General features: G+C 42.1%; 2 protein-coding genes across 2 annotated transcripts in view; both read right to left on the minus strand.

Annotated features, from left to right (window-relative positions):
• Positions 1 to 13,651, minus strand: part of ITGA8 (integrin subunit alpha 8) — a 148,119-nt gene extending 134,468 nt beyond the window's left edge. The window contains exons 1-2 of the mRNA XM_060782332.2: positions 13,453 to 13,651; positions 6,886 to 7,010 (exon numbers count right to left, since the gene is read on the minus strand). Of these exons, the coding sequence (XP_060638315.2) occupies positions 6,886 to 7,010; positions 13,453 to 13,622 (295 nt within the window). The 5' untranslated portion in view covers positions 13,623 to 13,651. The remainder of the gene's footprint in view (positions 1 to 6,885; positions 7,011 to 13,452) is intronic.
• An 8,185-nt stretch (positions 13,652 to 21,836) lies between these two features.
• MINDY3 (MINDY lysine 48 deubiquitinase 3) overlaps positions 21,837 to 24,528 on the minus strand; it is a 37,233-nt gene continuing 34,541 nt past the window's right edge. The window contains exon 16 of the mRNA XM_060782334.2: positions 21,837 to 23,012. Within this exon, the coding sequence (XP_060638317.2) occupies positions 22,863 to 23,012 (150 nt within the window). The 3' untranslated portion in view covers positions 21,837 to 22,862. The remainder of the gene's footprint in view (positions 23,013 to 24,528) is intronic.

Below are 24,528 nucleotides of genomic sequence, written 5' to 3' on the forward strand. Positions count from 1 at the left end.
TATGGCTGTGTGGAAGGGCCCTTGCTTATGAGAACCAGGAGCATAAGTGAAATGGTGGTGATGGGTTTTGAAAGGAGTATAAACAAATCCATGGATGAAGAGGCTATTATTGGCGAATGTATTCCCTTCAGGATCTGAAGTAGCATGCCTCTAAATGAAAGCTTTTTTAAAGTTACATTTAGGACTATATAACTTCTAGAGTCTGGGGGCCCTTCTACACAGGCATATAACCCAAAATATCAAGGTAGAACATCCCAATATGTCTGCTTTGAACTGGGTTATCTGAGTCCACACTGCCAAATATTCCAGTCCAAAGCAGAAAATGTGGGATTTTAATCAGCTGTGTGGGAGGGGCCTGAGAAGCAATTTATGCATTAATTATGTTTACTGGAGAATTCTTTGTCATGAGTATTTTAAGTGTCTTGTATGTGAACTAATGCTTGATAAGCTTAACTGCTCATTAAACATATGTGTCTCTGTGTCTCTGCGTGTATGTATGTGTATACATCTATATGTATGTGTGTGTGTGTGTATCTGACTGTCTGTCTATCTATCTAGCTGAAGTTTTTGCATATTGTAATCTGGCTAAAATATTCTGTAAAGTTCTTTGAGGCATAAATGAATAAGATGATGATAATGATGATAATCATTCTGCAATTCAAAATAGTGACACCCCCACGCCCTCCCAAGCTCAGTTTAGAACACAAGTTGCTCTCAGCTGGTGGCTGTCTTGGAGTTTGATTATGACAGGTAGTAGGATGGTGGTCTAGACAGGGCTTTGATCAACTCCAGCATGCTAAGATCAAGGTAAACTCTGAATAAATTGACCTGATATCTCTCCGTGATGTTTCACTGGCAATAGTCAGCTACATCAGCTCATTGGCATGGACCCATCATTTCATAATGGCAAAAATCCGCTATATCCACTCATGAGTACGTTGCAAACTACAGTTGGCCCTACACATCCATGGGTTTCACTTGTGTGGGTTTGATTATTCACATATTTACTAAGTATAAGACTAGTTTTTCAGCGCCTTTTTAGGCTGAAAAAGTTCCTATTGGCTTATACTCAAGTCAAAGTTATTTATTATTTTACTCTTATATTATTATTATTATTATTGTTGTTGTTGTTGTTGTTGTTATATAACATTTATTATTTTATTATTATTATTACATCTATTATTTTACTTTATTATTGTTATTATTACATTTATTATTTTACTCTATTATTGCTATTATTACTACATTTATTATTTTACTCTATTATTATTGGAAGGATATGCAAGCACATTTATATTGAAAGTTAGAATAATGGTTTAACCAGAGTTGGATAATCTTATTGTAAATTACAGTTTTATGTAAATATTCAAAACCATTTAACCTACTGATGCCTCAATCAATGTAATTTTATTGGTATTTATTTTTAGTTTGAAAGTTACCAGTAGCTGCTGCACTTCTCACCCTCAGCTTATACTCGAGTCAATATGCTTTCCCAGTTTTTTTGTGGTGAAATTAGGTACCTCGGCTTATATTCAGGTCGGGTTATACTCGAGTATATATGGCAATTAATATGGTCTCTCTGGTAATCTCTAGGTCCTCCAGTATCATCCTACCATCAAATTCTGAAGGACCTAGAAATTACTAGAAAGAACATTTCTCTAGGCATTTGTAAGTCATCTAGGCTAAGTTGTGCTAGAGATTCCTAGCAAAATGTTATCTCAAGGAAAAAAATGTGTTTTTTATTTGCAGTTTTTCTACTTTTGCTGGATCCTGTGCCCATAAACCTAGCCAATATGGATGTCTTTACTGTATTGCACATTTTACAGCAGGATTACTGTTACTCCTTCTTTCTAAATGCAGCTCTTTCCCACTGTTGGTCTGTTGATTGTAGGATAGTCACTGTTGGCAACGGAAGCGAGGAACACATCCAAGTGTGCTGTCCGGTCTTCCCAAACAGTAAGATTATAGCTCTCAGAAAATGCATAAAAAGCTAGTTTACTTGAGGTGGAATTCCCCCATAAGTGTGAGAATCTGTCAAAATAGCCCTGTGTTTAGTGTTTAAGGACAAGCCAGATTGGAGACCCAAGCAAGTCATGTGGTTCATCATGATCCTAGACATCTTCTCCTTGCCTGCAGCTGTGGCCTGTAATCTCTTCTTACATAATGATCATTAATCACAGGTTAACTTTCCTTGTGCAAAAATAAATTATTAGAGAGAGAGAGCATACATTTTGCTGCTTTTGAGGAAGGAATTTCTGGGTGTTTGGACTGACAATACTCTGTTTTAATATTCTCAGAGCTTCAGTAGTAACAAACTCCAAGTCCATAAAATGCCTGCAATATTTGAACTAGTCCTAATCCATGTGTTGTAGTAGAGCCTACGAGTAGCGATGCTACCAGTAGTGTGGACACTAGAAGGGGAAAGCGGGTTACTCGGGAGCAGGAGTCTGATGAGGAGCAACAAAGAAAGAGGATCCGGGATATACTTAATGCTCCCACAGATGAGGAATCATTCCTGGGTTTCTCTGGGAACAATGGGTCAACAAGTGAGGAGGAGGAAGGAACCATCATGGATTGGTTTCAGGGAAGGAAAAGGACTACTCGGGAGCAGGAGTCTGATGAGGAGCAACAAAGGAAGAGGATCCGGGAGATACTTAATGCGCCCACAGATGAGGAGCCATTCTTGGGTTTCTCTGGAGGTGATGGGTTAGAGAGTGATGAAGATGGAGATGACACGTTGGACTGGACTAAGATAAAAGAGGTACAACCTGTATGTGCGGAGCCAACGCCCAGTGATACATTCGTGGGGTTTTCTGGTAATGAGGATTGGCAATTGGGGAATACGGCTGAATCTTGGGGGGACCTAAGTCTTGACAGAAGATGGAGAAATTGGAGGGATGGAAATAGGAATTCATGTGTGGAATCAAGAACAGCTGCAAGGGATAACAACGGGGTGGAGGTCAGATCTTCTGATGATGATGTATAAGATAAAAGTAGGCTCTGAAATGGGGAATCTTTGCAAAGTGTTGGATCATGCATTGGGTTCTTGTCGCTGCCTATTTCATGTTGGTATTGGGTCCTGGATCTACAGGTTACTGCTTCCATTCGTGTGTGTTTCTTATTCGACTTGGATTCCCGTAAGTGTTGACTTCTCCCTTCCTTGACTTCGGACCGGTTTGACTATGACGCTGACTATGTGGACTTTGGGACTTTGCTACTTTGAATTTGAATTCGGCTTGCTTCGACCATCAGACTTCGTTTGACTACGCTTTCTTCCCTGTGGCCCTTGTGTTTGTTAACTGTGTATTTGCTGTGCTATTTTGCGGGACTTGCGGAGCGCTTTGTTTTAATCCCGTTCTTTTCTCCGGATAATCCGGATTATTGCTTCAGTTAATTCTTTTGAACCAAGACTGGTTTCTGCTTTTGAGTTTGGCCAGAGACACTGAGTTAAGTGTCTCTGAACCCTTTTTCTTTGCTTAATAAACTTTACTTTGGAACTCATCTGAGTCTAGCCCTTTAAGGTGTCTGTGTCCCGACACCATGTCTTTGTCTTTTTAAAAAATGAAAGCCAGTTGGATTTCATTTCCACACCTTCCTTTTTCATAACCATCTTTTCATCTTTTTTAGGGAAACAAGGGGACCATGATGTAAGGATGGATCTATTCAGTTCAGTGCCACCACACTGTTTTCCCATGTGAGTCGGGTGAACCACATCACAAGCATTTTTTTCTTATTTATTTTAAACACATATGCCCAAATATTGTGAGCACTTATTAGGGCCCCTTCCACACAGCTGTATAAAATCTACATTGAACTGGAGTATATGGCAGTGTGGACTCAGATAATCCAGTTCAAAGCAGATATTGTGAATTATCTGTCTTGATATTCTGGGTTATATGGCTGTGTGGAAGGGCCATAGAAAATTAAAACATAACACGAGACACAGGTCCCTTCCATACAGCTGAATAAAATCCCACATTTTCTGCTTTGAACTGGATTATATGGCAGTGTGGACTCAGATAGCCCAGTTCAAAGCAGATGTTCTGAGATTTTTTGCCTTGATTTTCTGGATTATATGGCTGTGGAGCCCCCGGTGGCTCAACGGGTTACACTGCTGAGCTGCTGAATGTGCTGACAGAAAGATTGGTGGTTCAAATCCGGGGAGTAGGGTGAGCTTCAGCTGTTAGCCCCAGCTTTTGCCAACTTAGTAGTTTGAAAACATGCAAATGTGAGCAGATCAATAGGTACTGCTTTGGTGGGAAGGTAACAGCGCAGTCATGCCGGCCACACAACATTGGCTGTTCGTATTAGAAATGGAGATGAGCACCACCCCCAGAGTTGGACACAACTAGACTTAATGTCAAGCAGAAACCTTTACCTTTTTACCTAATGGCTGTGTGGAAGGACCCATAAATGTAGATGAAACATGATTCATAACTTCTTTCTTGATAGTATAGCTGAAAAGATGTGATGCTAAAGCCTAGTCTAAGGTCCTTTCTATACTGCCATATAAAATGCAGATTATCTGCTTTGAACTGGATTATATGGCAGTGTAGACTCATATAATCCAATTCAAAGCAGATGATCTGTATTTTATATGGCAGTGTAGACAGGGCCTACATTTCAGTTCCAAACTCCTCACTTGCAGAGTTTGGGAATATACTTTCTTGGATTACATTTCTGGCTGAAGGAGTCTGATACCTATAGTAACTTTGCCAAAAAGCATGCCTTGAAGAGATCTCTCCTAGGAGATTTTAGTGTATTCAAAAGGCATCATTTTACCATTTTGGCAATTTTTGCCTCCCAGGGATGTTTTTCAAGCCACTGTTTGTAGAAATCAGACTGTGTATACTGAAGTAATACAAATGTATCACGAAATTTAAACTGAGCTTGATGAATCATAACATTCTCGTCTAAAGATCCAATCCAACCAAATGAAAATCTTTCAATTTTAATGTTTCAGAAAGACAAATATTAAATGTTTTTCAAGGGCTGTAAGGGGAAAACAATATAAATATAAGCAGCCAGAATTGTCTCAAATGTGTTTTCTCTTTAATTAAATGCAAAACATCTGTCAAAGGGGGTGGGTGGGAGAAGGGGTTTGAAGTGCATATAATCCACATTACTCTTACACTGGCTTCTACACACCCTCCATTATTCTAAAATAAAGTCTTTCCTTTCTATGAATAATTGAATAAGGAAAATGGCAGATCTTTTGCTCTGTGCAAATAAATCTGAACACATCAGACAATGTATTTAGCAGGTTTCAACTTTTGAAAGAAAACAAGAACTTGCTGCCTTAAACTCAAAGCTGGTTGTCTTCAAAACCAGACACACCCTCAGTGTAACCACAGAATAAGAAAAAAAAACAGACATTGTTGCACTCTAACCTTGGGACACCTTTTCAACCAGTGCTATACCAGAGTCCAGTAGTATCTAACTACAGCAGTTTATTTACAAAAGCATTCCACAAAAAGCAGTAGAAAGGGTGCTATAAAATAGCAGTAGTCCATATATACAAAGATCAGTATCCAAAATAGCAAGGTACATGAAATCCAGGAAGTCAAAAGCATAGGGATAAATCCATAAGTATGAAAACAGGAACTTTTCCAAGGCAAAACTCTTACAGGAATATAGGCAAACACAGGAAACTTGAATCTATGGCAAGGTTGTCTGCTCTGGAGACATCAAGTAAAAATCACTTAATTTAAGCTCAGGCCTGACCAAGAAGCTACGAGAACATGCCTTTGACACCTGGGTCTCAAGGATTTTTCATGGGGTCTTTCTGAACCCCTAAATACCTTCACTCCCTCTGTGTGAAGGCCTAATCTGTTATCACGGGAAAACTCCCTATCTTCTGCTGAAGGTCGATCCCCAGGAGAAACTGACTTTCCCCCCATTGCTAAGGAACGAACATTGGAATCCCAAACATCCTCTGTCTCAACTTCAATTGCCAACACTTCTCTCTGATCTAAAGTCTGCAATTCACTCTGATCACACACAGACTCCTCAGTGGGAAACCCATCACCCCCCTCGTCCTCTGAGAAACCCCCAGCATCTTGCTGCTGAGCCCCAACAGGCATCTTAGTTAAGGTGTAGCATTTAAGTGAAGGTGTAGCCAAAACTGAGACAACTCAATGGATGATAGATGAAATTCTTCAAGGAGCTAAGAACAGACATGAAGCAAAAGTAAAAGTTGACCAAAATAAGGTCAGAACCCTGAATGAAGCTGTTTAACAACTTGTGTGCTAGGACAAAGAGAACTACTATAATAATCAATGGAGAGAAATAGAAGGGGACAACAGGAGACATCTTCCACAAGATCTGAAAAAATCAAAGGGAAATTTAAACCAAGAGTGGGAATGCTCTACAACCAGCAAGGGAACACATAATATGATCAAGAAGTGATAAAAATTGTGACAATACAAAAAATGTCTATATAAAAGAGAGAAAACACCATAATAAGACAAACCTTCAGTTTTAAAAATGGGAGCTTCACTCAGAATTTTGGAAGATGAAATCACTCATACTTTGGACTTATCATGAGAAGACACGACTCACTAGAAAAGGCGATAATAATTGGTAACGTAGTAGGAAAAGAGGAAGATCGCAATTCAAATGAGTAGCCTCAATCAAGAAACCACAATCCAGAGTTTACAAGACCTGAGCAGGGCATTTGAATATATATCACTGTTATTTTCATGAGGATAGTGAACACAAAGCATTGGAATACAAACATTCATGGCTGGCATTTCCTCTTGGGAGTTGTAGACATAAGATCAGGCAAACTGACACCAATGGAGAAAGCATCCAATCAGCTCCCATGATGGAGCAATCTCACCAGAACATCCCATGCAGACAGCAAACAAGAGCCCATCCACTTACTTGTACCATCAAATGGGATCTGTTTACACTCGGAAGCAGGCCAAGGGCAATGGTAGACGGCTCCTCCTTCCACTATGTCTGGCTGCGTCGTGTTGGCTTTAGGCGCTCCGACCAGGATGCTCACTCTGCAAAACATTGAGAAAAGCTGATGAAAAACAAGGATATGGTCAAAATGCCAGTGCAAGTTGCCAAAGCTTGGAAAAGTTACCTTTTGTACTGAAGCTCTCAGAACCAGTGGTCATATGATCAAAGGATTCTGGGAAAAGAATTTTTCCCAAGCTCTGGGTAGTTGTTTTGTTGAGGAGATAACTACTTGCAGAATGATAATCCAACAGCTATTGAATTTTTCTGATAATTGAAGAATGATGCTAATAAACAACCAGTTTAATAATGCATAATCATTCCCTCAGGCTGTTAGGAATTGCAGAAGTCCAATGCACCTGGAGGACTGAAGTTTGCCCATGCCTGGTCTAAGTGATGCAAAGACCAGTCATGCTTATTTGTATAGTGTGTTCAATGGTGTAAAGAACGATCTGACACCTATTTTTATAATGATCATGTAAAGCAGGTGTGAAAACCAGTGGTTGGGCTATAGATCCCAGTATTTCTCATAATTGCTTAGGCAAAGATTCTTGGGACTTGCAGCTCTACCTAAAAGCTGCATGATTCCTACCCCTGGATATTATTTTACTCCATACTACAAGGAGCAATGGGCTACCTACTTAGCTAACAGCAAAATCCAACTGGGAATGTCCAGATCCACGATCTAAGTCTCTTGATCAATACACTATATAACAACTGAAAAAAATTTCTGTTCCTGGTTTGAAAGTGTTATTTCCTGTTTAATTGTGTGGTTCTTACTTTGCAATTAGTTATTATACTCTAGAAACCTCATTTTTGTGGCTGGCACAAACTCTGTTGAATTGGTGGAGACTCTATGAGATATTCATTGAAAAATGTGCTGTAGGATATCCCGCAGAAACAAGGTTCTTCCAGGTTTTTTTTATGACAGAACCAATTAGGAAATGACATTTATAACTCAGGAACTAAAACTGTGTTACATAGTGCTATTATTGTGCGCCTTCAAGTCATTTCTGATCTAAGGTAGACATATCACAGGGTTTTCTAGACATGGTTTGCCCACAAGAGGCTTTCCACTGCCTTTCTCTGAGGCTGAGTGGATATGACTTGTTCAAAGGTCATCTATTGGATTTTGCTTCTGGTGTGAGAGAATTGGCCATCTGCAAGGACGTTGTCCATGGGACTCCTGGATGTTTTACCATCCTGTGGGAGGCTTCTCTCATGTCCCCCACATGAGAAGCTGGAGCTGACAGATGGGAGCTCACCCCACTCCCTGGATTCGAACCACTGACCTTTCAGTCATCAGTTCTGCCAGCACAAGAGTTTAACCCATTGCGCCACTGGGGCAGTTTCTCAAGTCGCTCCTGACACACACAAAAAAACTACTGGGTTTCATGGCCAATGCGAGAGTTGAGCTGTGGTCACCAGATCTGATGTCCAATACTCAAGCCTCCACACCACAGTGACTTTATGGATTGGTCACTATGCTCAATGCACAAGTCAGTCATGGCCAAGAAGACATCCTTGTTTTTTATATTTTAACTAACCATTCAACCCACGCTACAACTGAATGGTTAGCTTGAATAAGGAGTTCACAATAGATGACTGAGAGGCACAATGACTGAGATCACATAGAACACTGACATGGAAGCCTCCTCTCCAAAACCATGAGTTACTGAAATCCAGGCAAAATCAGTTTGGTTTAGATAAAAGCAACAGGATTTACAATTGCTTCGGACAAATTTGCTGTTTTCCAGCTTCACAGATTTCCCTTTGAAAGGAACAGACCTTCACAGAAGCAGCAATTTTCAGTAGAGGATACCATCAACTTTAACCAGAGAGTAGAACTCGGGAGATTTGTGGTTAACCCAAGATCAGACCACCAGCGGAGGATGCCAATAGAGCAAGCGATTCATAATATGTTCACCTGACACAGTTTTAAAGGCATTCCTTCTGACTTCACTATAGATCAGTGTTTCTCAACCTGGGGGTCAGGACACAGTATTTTCTATTGGTCATGGAGATTCTGTGTGGGAAGTTTGCCCCAATTCAATCATTGGTTCAGAATGTAGGTGAATTATAAATCCCAGCAACTACAATTCCCAAATGTCAAAGTCTATTTTCCCCAAACTCCATCAGTGTTCACAGTTGGGCATATTGAGAATTTGTGCCAAGTTTTGTCCAGATCCATCATTGTTTGAGTCCACAGTGCTCTCTGGATGTAGGTGAACAACAACTCCAAAACTCAAGGTCAATGCCCACCAAACCCTTCCAGTATTTTCTATTGGTCATGGGAGTTCTGTGTGCCAAGTTTGACTCAATTGCATTGTTGGTGGAGTTCGGAATGCTCTTTGATTGTAGGTGAACTATAAATCCTAACAACTCCAACTCCCACAGGACAAAATCAATACCCTCCCCCAATTCCACCAATATTCAAATTTGGGCGTATTGAGTATTTGTGCCAAATTTGGTCCAGTGAATGAAAATACATCCTGCATATCAGATATTCATAACAGAAGCAAAATAAGAATTATGGAGTAGTAACGAAACAAATTTTATGGCTGGGGGTCACCATAACATGAGGAAGCGTATTAAGGGGTCATGGCATTAGGAGGGTTGAAAACCACTGCTCTAGATTCTAGTCATTGCTATTGACTCAATGAATTAAACCAGTGGTTCTCAACTTGTGGGTGTCCTCAGATGTTTTGGCCTTCAACTACCAGAAATTCTAACAGCTAGTAAACTGGCTGGGATTTCTGGGAGTTGTAAGCCAAAACCCCTGGGGACCCACAAGTTGAGAACCACTGGGTCAAACCCTTGTGTCGGCAGGACTGCTGACCGAAAAGTCAGTGGTTCGAATCTGGGGACCGGGGTGAGCTCCCATCTATCAGCTCTAGCTTCCTATGCGGGGACATGAGAGAAGCCTCTCATAGCACAGGATGGTAAAACATCCAGGTGTCCCCTTGACAACATTATTACAGACAGCCAATTCTCTCACACTAGAAGCGACTTGCTGTTGCTTGTCGCTCCTGACACACACAAAAAACCCCCAAAACCTTCAAGTCAATAAACCTGCATCAATCCATCGATTTTGTAAATCTGGGTTTAGCTAAGGAACAGAAATCAGATTAAGAAGTAGAAAAGTCAAAATCCCTATCCATTGAGAAAGATGCAGACTGATATAAACTAAACAAATGGGAGAACATCTACAGAATCCTCCTCTACGAATGCATCCAGGAAGCAGAGCTTGGTGTGAATGGTTTCCAAATGCTATTTAAACCCATTAGTAGACAGCTCCCCATGCACTCTTAGTACAATCCTATGTGTGTTGTCGAAGGCTTTCATGGCCAGAATCAATGGGTTGCTGTGAGTTTTCTGGGCTGTATGACCATGTTCCAGAAGCATTCTCTCCTGACATTTCACCCCCAACTATGGCAGGCATCCTCAGAGTTTGAGGGGCCTATTGGAAACTAAGTAAGCGAGAATGTATTGTCGAATGCTTTCATGGCTGGAATCACTTGGTTGTTGTAGGTTTTTTGGGCTGTATGGCCATATTCTAGAAGCATTATCTCCTGATTTTTCACCTGCATCTATGGCAGGCAGCCTCAGAGGTTGTGAAGCCTGTTGGAAACTAGGAAAATTGGGTTTATATATCTGTGGAAAGTCCAGGGTGGGAGAAAGACCTCTTGTAAGCATGAGGCAAGTGTGAATGTTGCAATTGGTCATCTTGATTAGCATTGAATAACCTTGCAGCTCCAAAGTCTGGCGGCTTCCTGCCTGGGGGAATCCTTTATTGGGAGGTGTTAGCTGGCCTGGATTGATTCTTGTCTGGATTTCCCCTGTTTTCAGAGTGTTGTTCTTTATTTACTGTGAACCGCCCTGAGTCCCCTTCTGGGTTGAGAAGGGTGGTATATAAATATTGCAAATAAATAATAAACTCTCGAGGAACCCTTTGTCGAGAGGTGATATGCTGTCCTGGATTGTTTCTTCTCTGGAGTTCCCCTGTGTTTGAGTATTGTTCTTTATTTACAGTTATAATTTTAAGAGTTTTTTAAAAAATTAGTACATTCACACGTAGCTCCAACAGACAAGAGTTCTTTCTCCCACCCTGGACTTTCCATGAACCTAATTTTCCTAGTTTCCAACAGACCTCACAACCTTTGAGGAGGATCACAAAAAAAGAACCACAATTAAAGCCCTGGCAGACGGTGCAAAAAGAATCTGCGAACCCCACCTCCTCCAAGATGAACTGAACCGCCTAAACTGGGCTTTACAGGCCAATGGATACTCCACCTCAGACATCAGAAGAGCTGCAAGACCAAGAACAAGCCAAGAGAGTAAAGACAGAGGAAAAGTGTCCTTGCCATGCATCAAGGGAACCACTGACCGCATAGGGAAGCTGATGAAGAAACACAACCCACAAACTATCTTCAGACTCAACTCAATAAGAAAATCCAACAAATACTACATTCAGCAAAGGACAAAAGGGATCCTCTCACCTCTGCAGGAGTCTACTGAATACCATGCAGCTGTGGACAAGTCTACATAGGGACCACCAAACGCAGCATTGCCTAAACATGAATCACGGAACATGAAAGACATAGCAGACTACTTCAACCAGAGAAGTCAGCCATAGCAGAGCACCTGATGAACCAAGCTGGACATCACATGTTATTTCAGAACACAGAAATGCTGGACCACCATGAGAAGCCACTGAAATCCATAAGCATGTGGACAATTTCAACAGAAAGGAGGAAACCATGAAAATTAACAAAATCCGGCAACCAGTATTAAACAACTCTAAAATCAGGACAGTAAATTAAGAGCAACACTCTGAAAACTAGGGAATGCCAGGCATGAAACAATCAGGGACAGCTAATACCTCCCAACAAAGGATTCCCCCGGGCACTAACAAGGCACTCCTAAAAACTGCCAGGCCTAATCATGGTGGTCAACTGAAACATTCACACCTAGTTCCAAACAGACAAGAGTTCTTTCTCCCACCCTGGACATTCCACAGATATATAAACCCTACACACACACACAAGATAGTTGTGAGTTTTCTGGGCTGTATGGCCATGTTCCAGAAGCATTATCTCCTGACATTTTGCCTGCATCAATGGCAGGCATCATTAGAGGTTGTGAGGTCTGTTGGAAACTAGGAAAATTTGGTTTCTATATCTGTGGAAAGTCCAGGGTGGGAGAAAGAACTCTTGTCTATAGGAGATAGGTGTGAATGTTTCAATTGGCTACCTTGATAAGCATCTGATAGCCTGACAGTTTTTAGGTGTGGCCTGTTACTGCCTGGGGGAATCCTTTGTTCAGAGGTGATTAGCTGTTCCTAGAATCATAGAATCATAGAGTTGGAAGAGACCTCGTGGGCCATCCAGTCCAACCCCCTGCCAAGAAGCAGGAAAATCCATTCATAGCACTCCCAACAGATGGCCATCCAGCCTCTGTTTAAAAGCCTCCATAGAAGGAGCCCGCGCCACACTTTGAGGCAGAGAGTTCCACTGCTGAACAGCTCCCACAGTCAGAAAGTTCTTCCTAATGTTCAGGTGGAATCTCCTTTCCTGTAGTTTTGTTCCGCATCCTAGTCTCCAAGAAAGCAGAAAACAAGCTTGCTCCCTCCTCCCTCACATATTTATACATGACTATTAGGTCTCTCATCTATGACAAGCATCCTCAGATGTAGTGAGGGCTCACTACCTCTGAGGATGCTTGCCATAGATGCAGGCAAAACGCCAGGAGAGAATGCCTCTAGAACATGGCCATATAGCTCCAAAAAAAACCTGGCGTCGTAAGGGTCACCCGGCAGAATCTGCCAGTGGTCGAAGACACATTGTGGGAAGGCTTGCCCGCCCGTGTTGGAGCGCAGGTCAGCCTTCTCTTCTGCGGGCTAAAACGTGCCCAGCTCTTTAAGCCGCTCCTCATAGGGCTCATTTTCCAGACCCTTGATCATTTTAGTTGCCCTTCCTCTGAACACATCCCTGATTTTTTTTTCTTGTCTGGAGTTCCCCTGGGTTTGAGTGCTGTTCTTTATTTACAGTTATTTGATTTAATATTGGTACATTTACGCCTAGAGTTCTTTCTCCCACCCTGGACTTAGAGAAACCCCATTTTCCTAGTTTCCAACAGACCTCACAACCTCTGAGGATACTTGCCATAGATGCAGGCGAAACGCCAGGAGAGAATGCTTCTAGAAGATGGCCATACAGCCCGAAAAACCTACAACAAGGAGTGTAGATCAGGCATGAGCTAAATTGGACCCTCCAGGTGCTTTGGACTTCCACTCCCACCGTTCCTAACAGCCTCAGGACCCTTTCTTTTCCCCCTCAGCCGCTTAAGCGGCTGTTAGGAACGGTGGGAGTGGAAGTCCAAAGCACCTGGAAGGAGGACCCAACCTGGCCCATACCTGCTGTAGATGCCACCAAGGTCTCCATCCCGCTCTGCCTCCGCCCCCCACTTGAGAAGGATGCCACTTACTCGTGGGAGGAAGGCGCGGGGCTGTAGAAGTCCAGCGCGTACCCGAAGTAGCTTCCCGGGGGTCCGCGGTACACGGCGCGCTTCTCTTGGTCCAGGTTGAAGGCGCCCAGCGGCGGGAGGAGCAAGAGCAGCCAGAGGAGCAGCCGCCTCCGACGCCCCCGACGCCCCATCCTCCCCTCCCGGGCAGCAGCAGCAGCAGCAGCAGCGGATCCCTCTGCGGGGCTCTCCCTTCCTCCTCCTCCTCCTCCTCTTCCTCCTCCTCCTCAAAGGGCTGCCTCGGGCCGCCGCCCGCCAGGAGATGGCATGGCGAGGAGGGAGGCGCAAAGCCATGCGCCCCTCCAACACCTCCAGCCGCTGCGGAGGTTGACGGCGGCCGAGGAAGGAGCGGAGCAATGCGAGCGCAAGTGGGAATGGATGTGCCGGGCAGCGCCACCTGGCGGCCGCACTGCACTGCAAGGCAATCCACGCATTGGGAAGAGACTGAGGACTCATCACACTATATATATTTATTTGGGTTGTTGTAGGTTTTTCGGGCTATATGGCCATGTTCTAGAAGCATTCTCTCCTGACGTTTCGCCTGCATCTATGGCAAGCAGCCTTAGAGGTTGTGAGGTCTGTTGGAACTAGGAAAATAATAATAATAATCTCTCTCTATATATAAATGCTCTGTGCATAATGAGTACCTTAAAAACCAAAGAACCAATGAACAAAATCCCACCAAATTTGGCACCAAAACATCACACAGCACAAGGAGTGACCATCACTCAAAAAATTATGATTTTGTCATTTGGGAGTTGTAGTTGCTGGGATTTATAGTTCACCTACAATCAAAGAGCATTCTGAACTCCACCAAGAATGGAACTGAACCAAACTTGGTACACAGAACTCCCGTGACCAACAGAAAATACTGGAAGGGTTTGGTGGGTATTGATCTTGAGTTTTGGAGTTGTAGTTCACCTACATCCAGAGAGCAGTGTGGATTCAAACAATAATGGATCTGGACCAAATTTGGCATGACAATCAATATGCCCAAATGTGAACTCTGCTGGAGTTTGGGGAAAATAGACCTTGACATTGGGAGTTGTTACTGGGATTTCTAGTTCACCTACAATCAAAGGGCATTCTTAACCCCACCAACGATAGAATTGGGCCAAACTTCTCACACAGAACTCCCATGACCAATAGAAAATACTGTTTTCTAATGGTCTTTGGCGACCCCTCTGACACTCCCTTGTGACCCCCCTAGGGGTCCTGACCCCCAGGTTGAGAAACACTGTTCTAGAAGCATTCTCTCCTGACGTTTCGCCTGCATCTATGGCAAGCAGCCTTAGAGGTTGTGAGGTCTGTTGGAACTAGGAAAATAATAATAATAATCTCTCTCTATATATAAATGCTCTGTGCATAATGAGTACCTTAAAAACCAAAGAACCAATGAACAAAATCCCACCAAATTTGGCACCAAAACATCACACAGCACAAGGAGTGACTATCACTCAAAAAATTATGATTTTGTCATTTGGGAGTTGTAGTTGCTGGGATTTATAGTTCACCTACAATCAAAGAGCTTTCTGAACCCCACCAACGAAGGAATTGAACCAAACTTGGCACACAGTTCTCCCATGATCAACAGAAAATACTAGAAGGTATTGGTGGGCAGCAGGCATGTAGCCGGGGGGGGGGGGGGCTTGAGGGGCTTCAGCTCCCCCCCCCTGAAATTCTCATGGTGGTTCGCGAAAAGGCCTTACTGGTGCATTATTTAAACTGTTATGTTTATTCATATCATGATCTGATCACCATACTCAATATATCCCATATGCATGCGGGTATTGGGGTAACGATACAAAAGGTTTGCTAGGGTAGATCCTCTTTCACTCAGACTCAACCCCCCCCCCCCCCGAAATTCAGCCCCCCCAACCCCCCCTGAAAAAAATTCAGCCCCCCCCCCCCCCGAAACAAAATCCTGGCTACGGGCCTGTTTGGTGGGTATTGATCTTGAGTTTTGGAGTTGTAGTTCACCTACATCCAGAGAGCACTGTGGATTCAAACAATGATAGATTTTGACCAAACTTGTCACAAATACTCAGTATGCCAAAATGTGAACACTGGTGTAGTTTGGGCAAAATAGACCTTTACATTTGGGAGTTGTAGTTGTTGGGATTTATAGTTCACCTACAATCAAAGAGCATTGTGAACCCCAGCAACGATAGAATTGGGCCAAACCTCCCACAGAACCCACATGACCAACAGAAAATACTGTGTTTTCTGGTGGTCTTTGGCGACCCCTCTGACACCCCCTCACGACCCCCCCCAGGGGTCCAGAAGCATTCTAGTTCTAGAAGCATTCTCTCCTGACGTTTTACCTGCATTTATGGCAAGCAGCCTCAGAGGTTGTGAGATCTGTTGGAAACTAGAAAAAATAGGTTTATATATCTGTGGAAAGTCGAGGGTGGGAGAAAGAACTCTTGTAAGCATGAGGCAAGTGTGAATGTTGCAATTGGTCACCTTGATTAGCATTGAATAACCTTGCAGCTTTAAAGCCTGGCTACTTCATGCCTGGGGATTTATATTTATTTATTTATCCTTCTTCAACTGGCATGGGTAAACTTGGTCCTCCTGGTGTTTTGGACTTCAACTCCCACAATTCCTAACAGCCCCATACCCTTTCCTTTTTCCCTCTCACCTGCTTAAAGGCCAGCTTTTCTTGTAGCTTTGAGGACAAAAATGAAAGCAATGAGAAGATAAATCTTGAGGAGTAGAAATTAATGTTTTTTTAAAAGCCCAAAATATTGTAGGGTGCATATATTAGGAGCCTGAAATGGTGAGCTTCAGGCAGAATGGCTTCTCCATTCTGCAAACCAGAGTGAATTTATTTCTAAGGTTAAGTGTTCTGCCCCATAGCTGTCAGCACTAGCTTACCCTGACTCACCACGTTTGACTTTTGAGGGCTTCCTATCAACCATAGTGTCAAGTGATACATGATCCGATAATTATGGGTCTACAATGAAATGAATACATTGGTGATAACTGATTGGGAGAGGCCTTTCTGATTCAAGATCAAGAAAATGGGATGGCCAAGTGGAATATGAGAAGTTACTTTAAAAAAGAATTGATGTAGACATGTTGCCGTCCACCACCCCAAATAATTACCTGCCATTATAGCCACGATGTCTTTTTTTTAAAAAAGTAATTCTTTACTTTTCCACAGGGACATTGCCCAAGATGTTTGATTTGACCCTTCTCCCTATGTTCAGCAAGATATATTATAGGCACACTTTGGGCTGTTGAGATGCTGACATTTCAAAATATATTCTTGTTGTTTTCAATGTTTTGGCCACAGCACTCCCAGTTTCATTTTTTGACTGATTCAGTTTTCAAAGTTCTGGAGAATTGGGTTTGAATCCTTACTCAGCCATGGAAACCCACTAGATAACTTTGGGCAAGAAAACCTCATGGGATCCTATAAAGTCCAGAGTTAGTCTTCAGATAGAGAATGTTTGTGGCAGGCTGGAACATTTTCTTAGCAAGCTATTTCTGATCAGAAATATCTTGAAGGTATGCAATGGATAGTAAAAACAATGTGTTGTCGAAGGCGTTCATGGCCAGGACCACTGGGTTGCTGTGAGTTTTCCAACCTGTATGGCCAGGCTTTGAAGCTGCAAGGCTATTCAGTGCTAATCAAGGTGGCCAATTACAACATTCACACTTGTCTCAAACAAACAAAAGTTCCTTCTTCCACCCTCGGCTTAGTTTCCAACAGACCTCACAATCTCTGAGGATGCCTGCCATAGATGTGGGTGAAATATCAGGAGAGAATGCTTCTGGAACATGGCCATACAGCCTGGAAAACTCACAGAAACTCAGTAAAAATAATGTTTTTGAACTCTTCATTCACTGTATTCTTTGGCCTCTCTTTTTTCACTTTCCCATTTGGAAATATTTGATAGAAAGCTATCTATCTATCTATCTATCTATCTATCTATCTATCTATCTATCTATCTATCATCTTTCTCTCTCTCTCTCTCATGGTATCATCATCACCACTATTCTTCAGGGATCATCCGGAGTTTCAGAATGAGGTGTTATCTCTATGCAGATGATGTCCAAATCTGTCACTCCTCACCTGTCACCAAGGAGGCCATCCAGACTCTGAACCAATGCTTGAAAGCTATGTCAAACTGGATGAGAGCTAACAAATTGAAACTGAATCCAGACAAGACAGAGGTCCTACTGGTCAGTCGCACAGCCAAACAGGGTAGAGGGTTACAGCTTGTGTTAGACGGGATTGCACTCCCCCTGAAGACGCAGGTTTGCAGATTGGGAGTGATCCTGGACTCATAGCTGAGCCTGGAATCCCAGATCTCGGCGGTAGCCAGGAGAGCTTTTGCACAGCTAAAACTTGTGTGCCAGCTTCACCCGTACCTTGGGAAGTCTGATTTGGCCAGAGTGGTCCACGCTCTTGTTACATCCCGAATAGATTACTGCAACGCGCTCTACATGGGGTTGCCTTTAAAGACTGGTCGGAAACTTCAACTAGTCAAAAGGGCGGCAGCTAGACTACTCACCGGAGCTTCATGCAGGGAGCATACCATCCCTCTGCTATGTCAGTTCCACTGGCTGCCGATCCAGTTCAAAGTGCTGGTCTTGATCTATAGAACCCTATACGGCTCTGGCCCAGTGTACCTGTCCAAACGTATCTCCTTCTACGTCCCACCTAGGAATTTAAGATCTTCTGGAGAGGCCCTGCTCTCAGCCCCGCCCTTGTCACAAATGAGACTGGTGGGGACGAGGGACAGGGCCTCCTCGGTGGTGGCCCCCTGCCTGTGGAATTCACTCTCCGGGGAAATTAGATCATCGTCATCCCTCCTCTCTTTTAGAAGGAAATTAAAAACATGAATATGGGACCAGGCCTTTGTGTAATCTGGCAGACTGACAAGGACAATGACGACAAGAGCTATGGAAACGGATTATGATAAGCTGAATGGAATCACTAATTACAGAATTCGGTGAAACGATGGCCACCAGGCTGGCTTATTTTCTTGTAGATTTTATTGTATTAACTCAATGTTTTAATTATTTATAATTACTGTTTGTTGTGTATTTTATTGTGTTTAATTGTAGGCATGAAATATGTGCCAGCTGGAATTGTAGGCATCAAATATGTGCCACCCTTCTCAACCCCTAGGGGGTTGAGAAGGGTGGGGTAAAAATACCCGAAATAAATAAATAATCTACAATTAATCTACAATTGTGTCATTGCAGACACACATAAAGGGCTCAAAAGAGAGGAAGAATTGTTTTGACACTGTCACTAGAAGGAAAGTTTTAATTGAATGTGTCCCCTGTACTTACTCAAGATAAGATCCTGCAATTTTTTCAATGCTTCTGTTTTTTAATGGGAAAAAAGGAAATACAAATGAAAAGCAGCAGCAGCCACCCTGTCCCATAAACAGAAGGAAACAGTTACCTATAAGAAAAAAGAAGCCTATAATTGTGAAATATGAAGGGGCAGTTGATCTTGAACCTTTTCTGCTGGAATCTGGCAAGTGCCCTGAGATAAAGCAGGAATAGAAAAAGTGTCATTCCCCTCCTATAGAAATACCATGAAAACTGTTATCTCTCCAAAGGAACGTCTCCCAGCCTGGCCTGGGTTGAAAGAGGTGCAAAGGGCGGATTTCTGAAAGGAAACTCTGACCAAGACAAACAGACCTTGCCCCTCCAGAGGCTCTGAATTTATTTTACAGGGCCTTGCCCACCCAGAAGAACACACAAACAAAACAAAACCCTTAGTGCGACTTTAGCCTTCTTCTCATCCAAGTTAAAACAAAACAGGGCTGTCTTAAAACACAAACAAGATAGCATTTCTGCACTCCGAGACCTCCTCCCTTTGGTGCTTCAACTGCTCTCAATTTGCTCTTTATAGCAAGTCCAACTTCCTTTGGGGAAAATGCAGCTCCCCTTTGATCATCCCTTTCAGGCACATTCCTTGAAGGGATCTATTAATACAAATTCAGGTTATTAATTGGGTCAATTGACTGCTTGTGTCTTTAAGACATGTAGACAAACAAGTGTCAAAATGAACTGGATTAATAACTGAATCCCCAGAAACTTTAGAAGAAAGATAGGACGGTGAATGAAATTTGGGCTCATCGGGACGGGTCAAAGAAATTCTGCTGCCTGTTAGTCAACATCAGAGACACTGTCCCACTCAAATCGAACTGTAATACCTAAAATATTGTCAAATAATCTGGTTGTTATGAAATGGCAAGTCCCCAAGGTCCCATAGATACCTTTTCCCCTCTGCAATAGTAAAAAGTCAATGATAAATTTTTGAACTGGACCATTTGCTGCCATCTTATGACCTCCAAAATCTGCTGCTTGAAGCAGCCACCCCACTCCATAGCCAGCTTTGCAGTCTGAATATAATCAGTTCTAGACATGGGTTGATTTGGTCAGCTTATTGGATTATCTGTTCTAACTGAAAATTGTCCTGCAGGTTTCTCCGAAAATATTTTTTTGCAGCCTTATCACCAATACTCTTTCAAAACGAGATGTTTGGATGGACCTTGGGACCTCCTTCATGCAAAGTATAGATGGGGCCTTTGATTTATAGTGCCTGATAGCAGGTTCAACTCACAGGTCATTGGGTGAAACAAACAAGCAGATGTCTGGCAGAACTACAATGCTAGAGAGTTAAACATCCTTGCTAAAATATGTTAAATGCACTTTCAATCAGGGAAAACTCATTTGGCCATTTTGGAATGGTTGAAATAAAAATTCTTGACATCTATATGACCAATCGTAGCATTATGTTGTCACACCTTTTCACAAAGGTTCCCAACCTTTTTTTGACGAGGGACCACTCTCCAACATTAATACCAAAAGGGTTACGAATCAGTTTTTTTGGCAACTTTAGATTTCGTTTGGTTATTTGGGTTGCCAGAAAATTGCATTGGACAGACCACATCAGCTGCAGTTTCTGATACAGAACATATGCCATCCAGTAGTCCGTCATCTGCTCACCCACAGAAAACCGTATTTAATAATCTAGAGCTGATGTGGTAGTAGTAATCTTTTGTGGGTACTTAGCCTCTCCCCTCCCGACATCCCCGTTGCCTCAGCACTCTGAGGGTTTTTGTGAGACCAGTTGCTTTTGTTGCTGCGTTGTTTCGAGGCAACTGTGTAGTAATGGTGAGGCTGCGGACCATATTTTCGTTCTTAAAGAGCACAGGTGGTCCATGGACCACAGATTGGGAACTACTGCTTTAAACCCTCCTCCCCGTTGTTTCCCACTTGCTTGCACAGATGGCTTCTCTTGAGTCTCATTTTTTAAAAGCAATTTTTCATTTTGAAATAATATCCATTGAGAGAGTTCTCACCAAAGTTGTCTCACTCAGGAATATCACATATAAAATTCAAAGTATACTGAATACTGGTTAAAGCAATCTTCGTTTTGTAACACCACTAAAATACCGCTACTCTGAACAGCAGCAAAAACTACATTTCTATATCTTCTCTCCCGCTGGGGGAACATGAGGAAGGAATAAAGTAAGTGGACCAGGGATTTTCAAAGAATATCTTTACTACTCACTGCACCACTTCAAGTTGCAGGACTCTGGCAGAGAAGGCAACAGACCTTGTAAAACTGCAACTCCTATGATTCGATAGCACTGTGCCATGGCAGTGAAAGTGGTGTCAAACTGAATTAATTTTACAGTGCAGATGTACACTTTGCTACCCAGACACTCCCAGGAATTAAGTTTCTTGGCTTGACCTAAAAAAACCCAACATTTTACTCTTTACACAATATCCAGATTGTTACTTTGTGACACTTACATACCCTCGACTGACAGTGCACCAGAACTAAACTTGGCACAGAGAAGCATGACCAACCAAACATACTGCAAGGGTTTGTGGGAATTGGCCTTGGCTTTGGGAGTTGTAGTTCACCTGCACCCAGAAAGCACTGAACCCAGCGGAGGTCAGATCTGGACCAAACTTGCCATTAAGCCTCGACAGGGCCAACTGTGAATACTGGTGGGGTTTGGGGGTGATTGCCTTGTGAATCTGGGAGTTGTAGTTCTCCCTTATTCAGAGAGCACTAAACTCAGGCGACGATGGATCCAGACCAAACTTGGCACACAGACTCAAAATGGCCAACTGTGAATGCAATCAGAGTTTGAGGGTGATTGCTCTGGAAATCTGGGAGTTGTAGCTCACCCTTATCCAGAGAGCACTGAACCCAGCAAACGATGGATCTGGACCAAAATTAAATGATATTACCTAACATCACAAAACAAACAATGCCTTCTTCTAACAATCCAGGCACCGCCACGTCCCCCAGCTAGTAGGCAAATAAAAATGCAAAGAGAAAAAACACTAAATCATTTTAATTAAGTTTTTGTTTTATTTAGGCCTTGCTAGATAATAAATAATGGACTATCCTATGTGAATAACAGATGCTTTCATGCATGAAACATACAACTGTGCTGGCATATGTACTTTTCTAAGGATATAATGAGAAGAGGTATTTGGCAATAATAATATGAACATCTTAAAAATCATAGCACAAGCTCTCTCAGCTGTAATGTTCTCAAAACATATCTTTTATATGACTTTGAAAATTAATATTTACTTTTCTTAAATCCCACTCTGACATTGAATGTACCCAGCCCGGTAAAACTTTGGGAAAAATACCACCATCAATAAATAGTGTTTATAATTTTATAGTTAGTCATATTTCAGAATTCACCATTTCTGCCATATTTGAATAAAACCATGTAGAGTTTGGGATATTTGGAAGAAAACAGCAGTCATTTAACTCATTCAAGCATATTTAGTGCAAATGCCAATCTAGTCCCAAAGTTATGCTATAGTGTAGGCCACCATCCACTTGGAAGTTTCCCTGAACAAACCCCATAGGAATCAGTGGGGATTGTAAGAGCACCATCATGTGTTGCACAGCCCGTTTCCCAAATGGGTTGCACCCTAAGGCAGTCTGATTTAAATAAAAACATATGGCTGAACAAGTGTGTAAAGGAGTGAATACTATGATATTTAAGACAGTTTAAAAAAAGCTAATATGCAGATGCTGTACTACTTGACTAGTCCCAGGTTCTTTTTAAGCTGAACAGGGAGGATTCTGGGTGAGAAACACACATTTTAACTGCACTACAGTGGCCAAAGAGGAACTAGTTGGTAAAAAATAAATCAGTCCAATTGTTAAAAAAATTAAATATTCTAATTAACACTGAAAAGGTGTTTTATTTACAGTTTCTCAGTGATACCAGTGTATAGCGACACAGTCAAAATATAGTTGGCTTGCTTTTTTGTTTTTTTAAATACAGGCAGCTGCCTCCCATACCCTCATTCAAAGCATTGGACAGTAATTCATACAAAGTCTTCTCTGAACATCAATTTAATGAGGGGGACCGATCTGTGGTCCAAAGCAGTTCTATGTAGGGCCACTTTGTCTGCAAACAGCGCTTGATTGGAGTATCATCGGTTTGTAGCATTGGGTCTTCAAAGCCCATAATCATGGCTGTACCTTCAACGTACATGACCTGCCCAAAGGGAATTAATTGGTTTAGTCTGCGGTGGGAAAGAAACAGCTATTTCACACTCAGAAGTACATAAAAGCTTAAAATTAACATTCTTTATCTTATTAGTCATATGGAATAAACTATCAGAAATATTAAAAATTACGTATGTATTTTTTAATTACAAAAATATGAGTCAAGCATTAAAAGGGTTAAATTGATACAATGATTCAGCAAAAGCTGCAGTTCAGTATAAGCAGGTGTGCATCTAGCTTAGTAGCATCAGTCTATGAGAGGTCTCTGTGGGAGAAGGGCCTCAGTGTGTTAGTAGGCCTCAGTATGAGGCCTCAGTGTTAGTTTGCCTCAGTATGTGAGAGGCCTCAGTCTGAGAGAGCCCTACGTGAGAAGGCCTCAGTGTGAGGTAGGTTTAGTTTAGGAAGCTTTGGTGAGAGGAAGCCCCAAGTTGAAGGCCATCGTGTGTAAAGCTTCAGTGTGAAGGCTGCTGTGTGTAAAGCTATTGGTGAAGCTCCTGTGTAAGTTTGGTGTGAGAAGAGGCTCTGTGAGAAAGAAGCTGTTTATCTACATGAGAAAGAAGCCCAGTGTGGAAGCAAAGAAGTATAAAGAACTTAATTTGAGGTTATGGAAACCTTGTTCTTGTAAATAGTGTAACCGTATTATTTTAAAGAAAAGCCTCCTATGGAAGAGATAACATTGATCTCTGTAAGTGGTTTTTTATATCACTTTGGGGTTCAGGTGCTGCTGCTGATAAGTTACTCTGGTGTACATTCATGGGGAGGGTCTTTCATTAATAAGCCCACACACCTAACATGAACAACTCATATCATTCTTAGTATTCTTACTAAATATGGTCCATATACGTTAAAAAAGTTGCATTGTTTTTAATAGGGAAATGCTAAGCTTCTATTTAGATACAAGGGTCATAGTATCCCCAAATGCAGCAGGATGCACTCCATAATCTAGCTTCCATAGCAGAACTCAATATTCAGCCATATAAAAGAATGGCCTTTGATTTAATGTTAAGTGCCTATAATAACTACATGGCTAAGAGAAAACATTGCCTGTTTAAGGTTACACGATTCAGGCAGGTTTTAGCAGTACATCCTTTGGAAGTAATTAAGTTGAGTATCAGAGCATCATATGATAATGGAAGACAATTGTCTGGATAATTATGGATATAACTCTAAACATTTTAAAAATACGTCCCCCTCATCACTACTCTGATTCATGAGGGTTTGAGGGCTGCATATATCTATATCAATATCTATCTACATACAAACACACTTGAACCAATGCTGAATGTTGATAGCAGTCCATAAGTATAAGTTCAGCTGTTTAGGGTCAGAGTGAGACTGTTACTTTCCTTCATCTTAAGCCACAGGGACATTGAGGCAGGGTTCTTCTTCATTTCAGATTGGTTGTCTTGCATATCTCCCTCTCTGTACAACAACCCATTATTCTCCTCTCTGTTTCTCTTATGGGTGTGATGGGGGCTGTCTCTTTGGGCATTTAAATTTGACTG

This window comes from Anolis sagrei, chromosome 6 (genome assembly GCF_037176765.1).
Source record: "Anolis sagrei isolate rAnoSag1 chromosome 6, rAnoSag1.mat, whole genome shotgun sequence".
NCBI lineage: Eukaryota > Metazoa > Chordata > Lepidosauria > Squamata > Dactyloidae > Anolis > Anolis sagrei.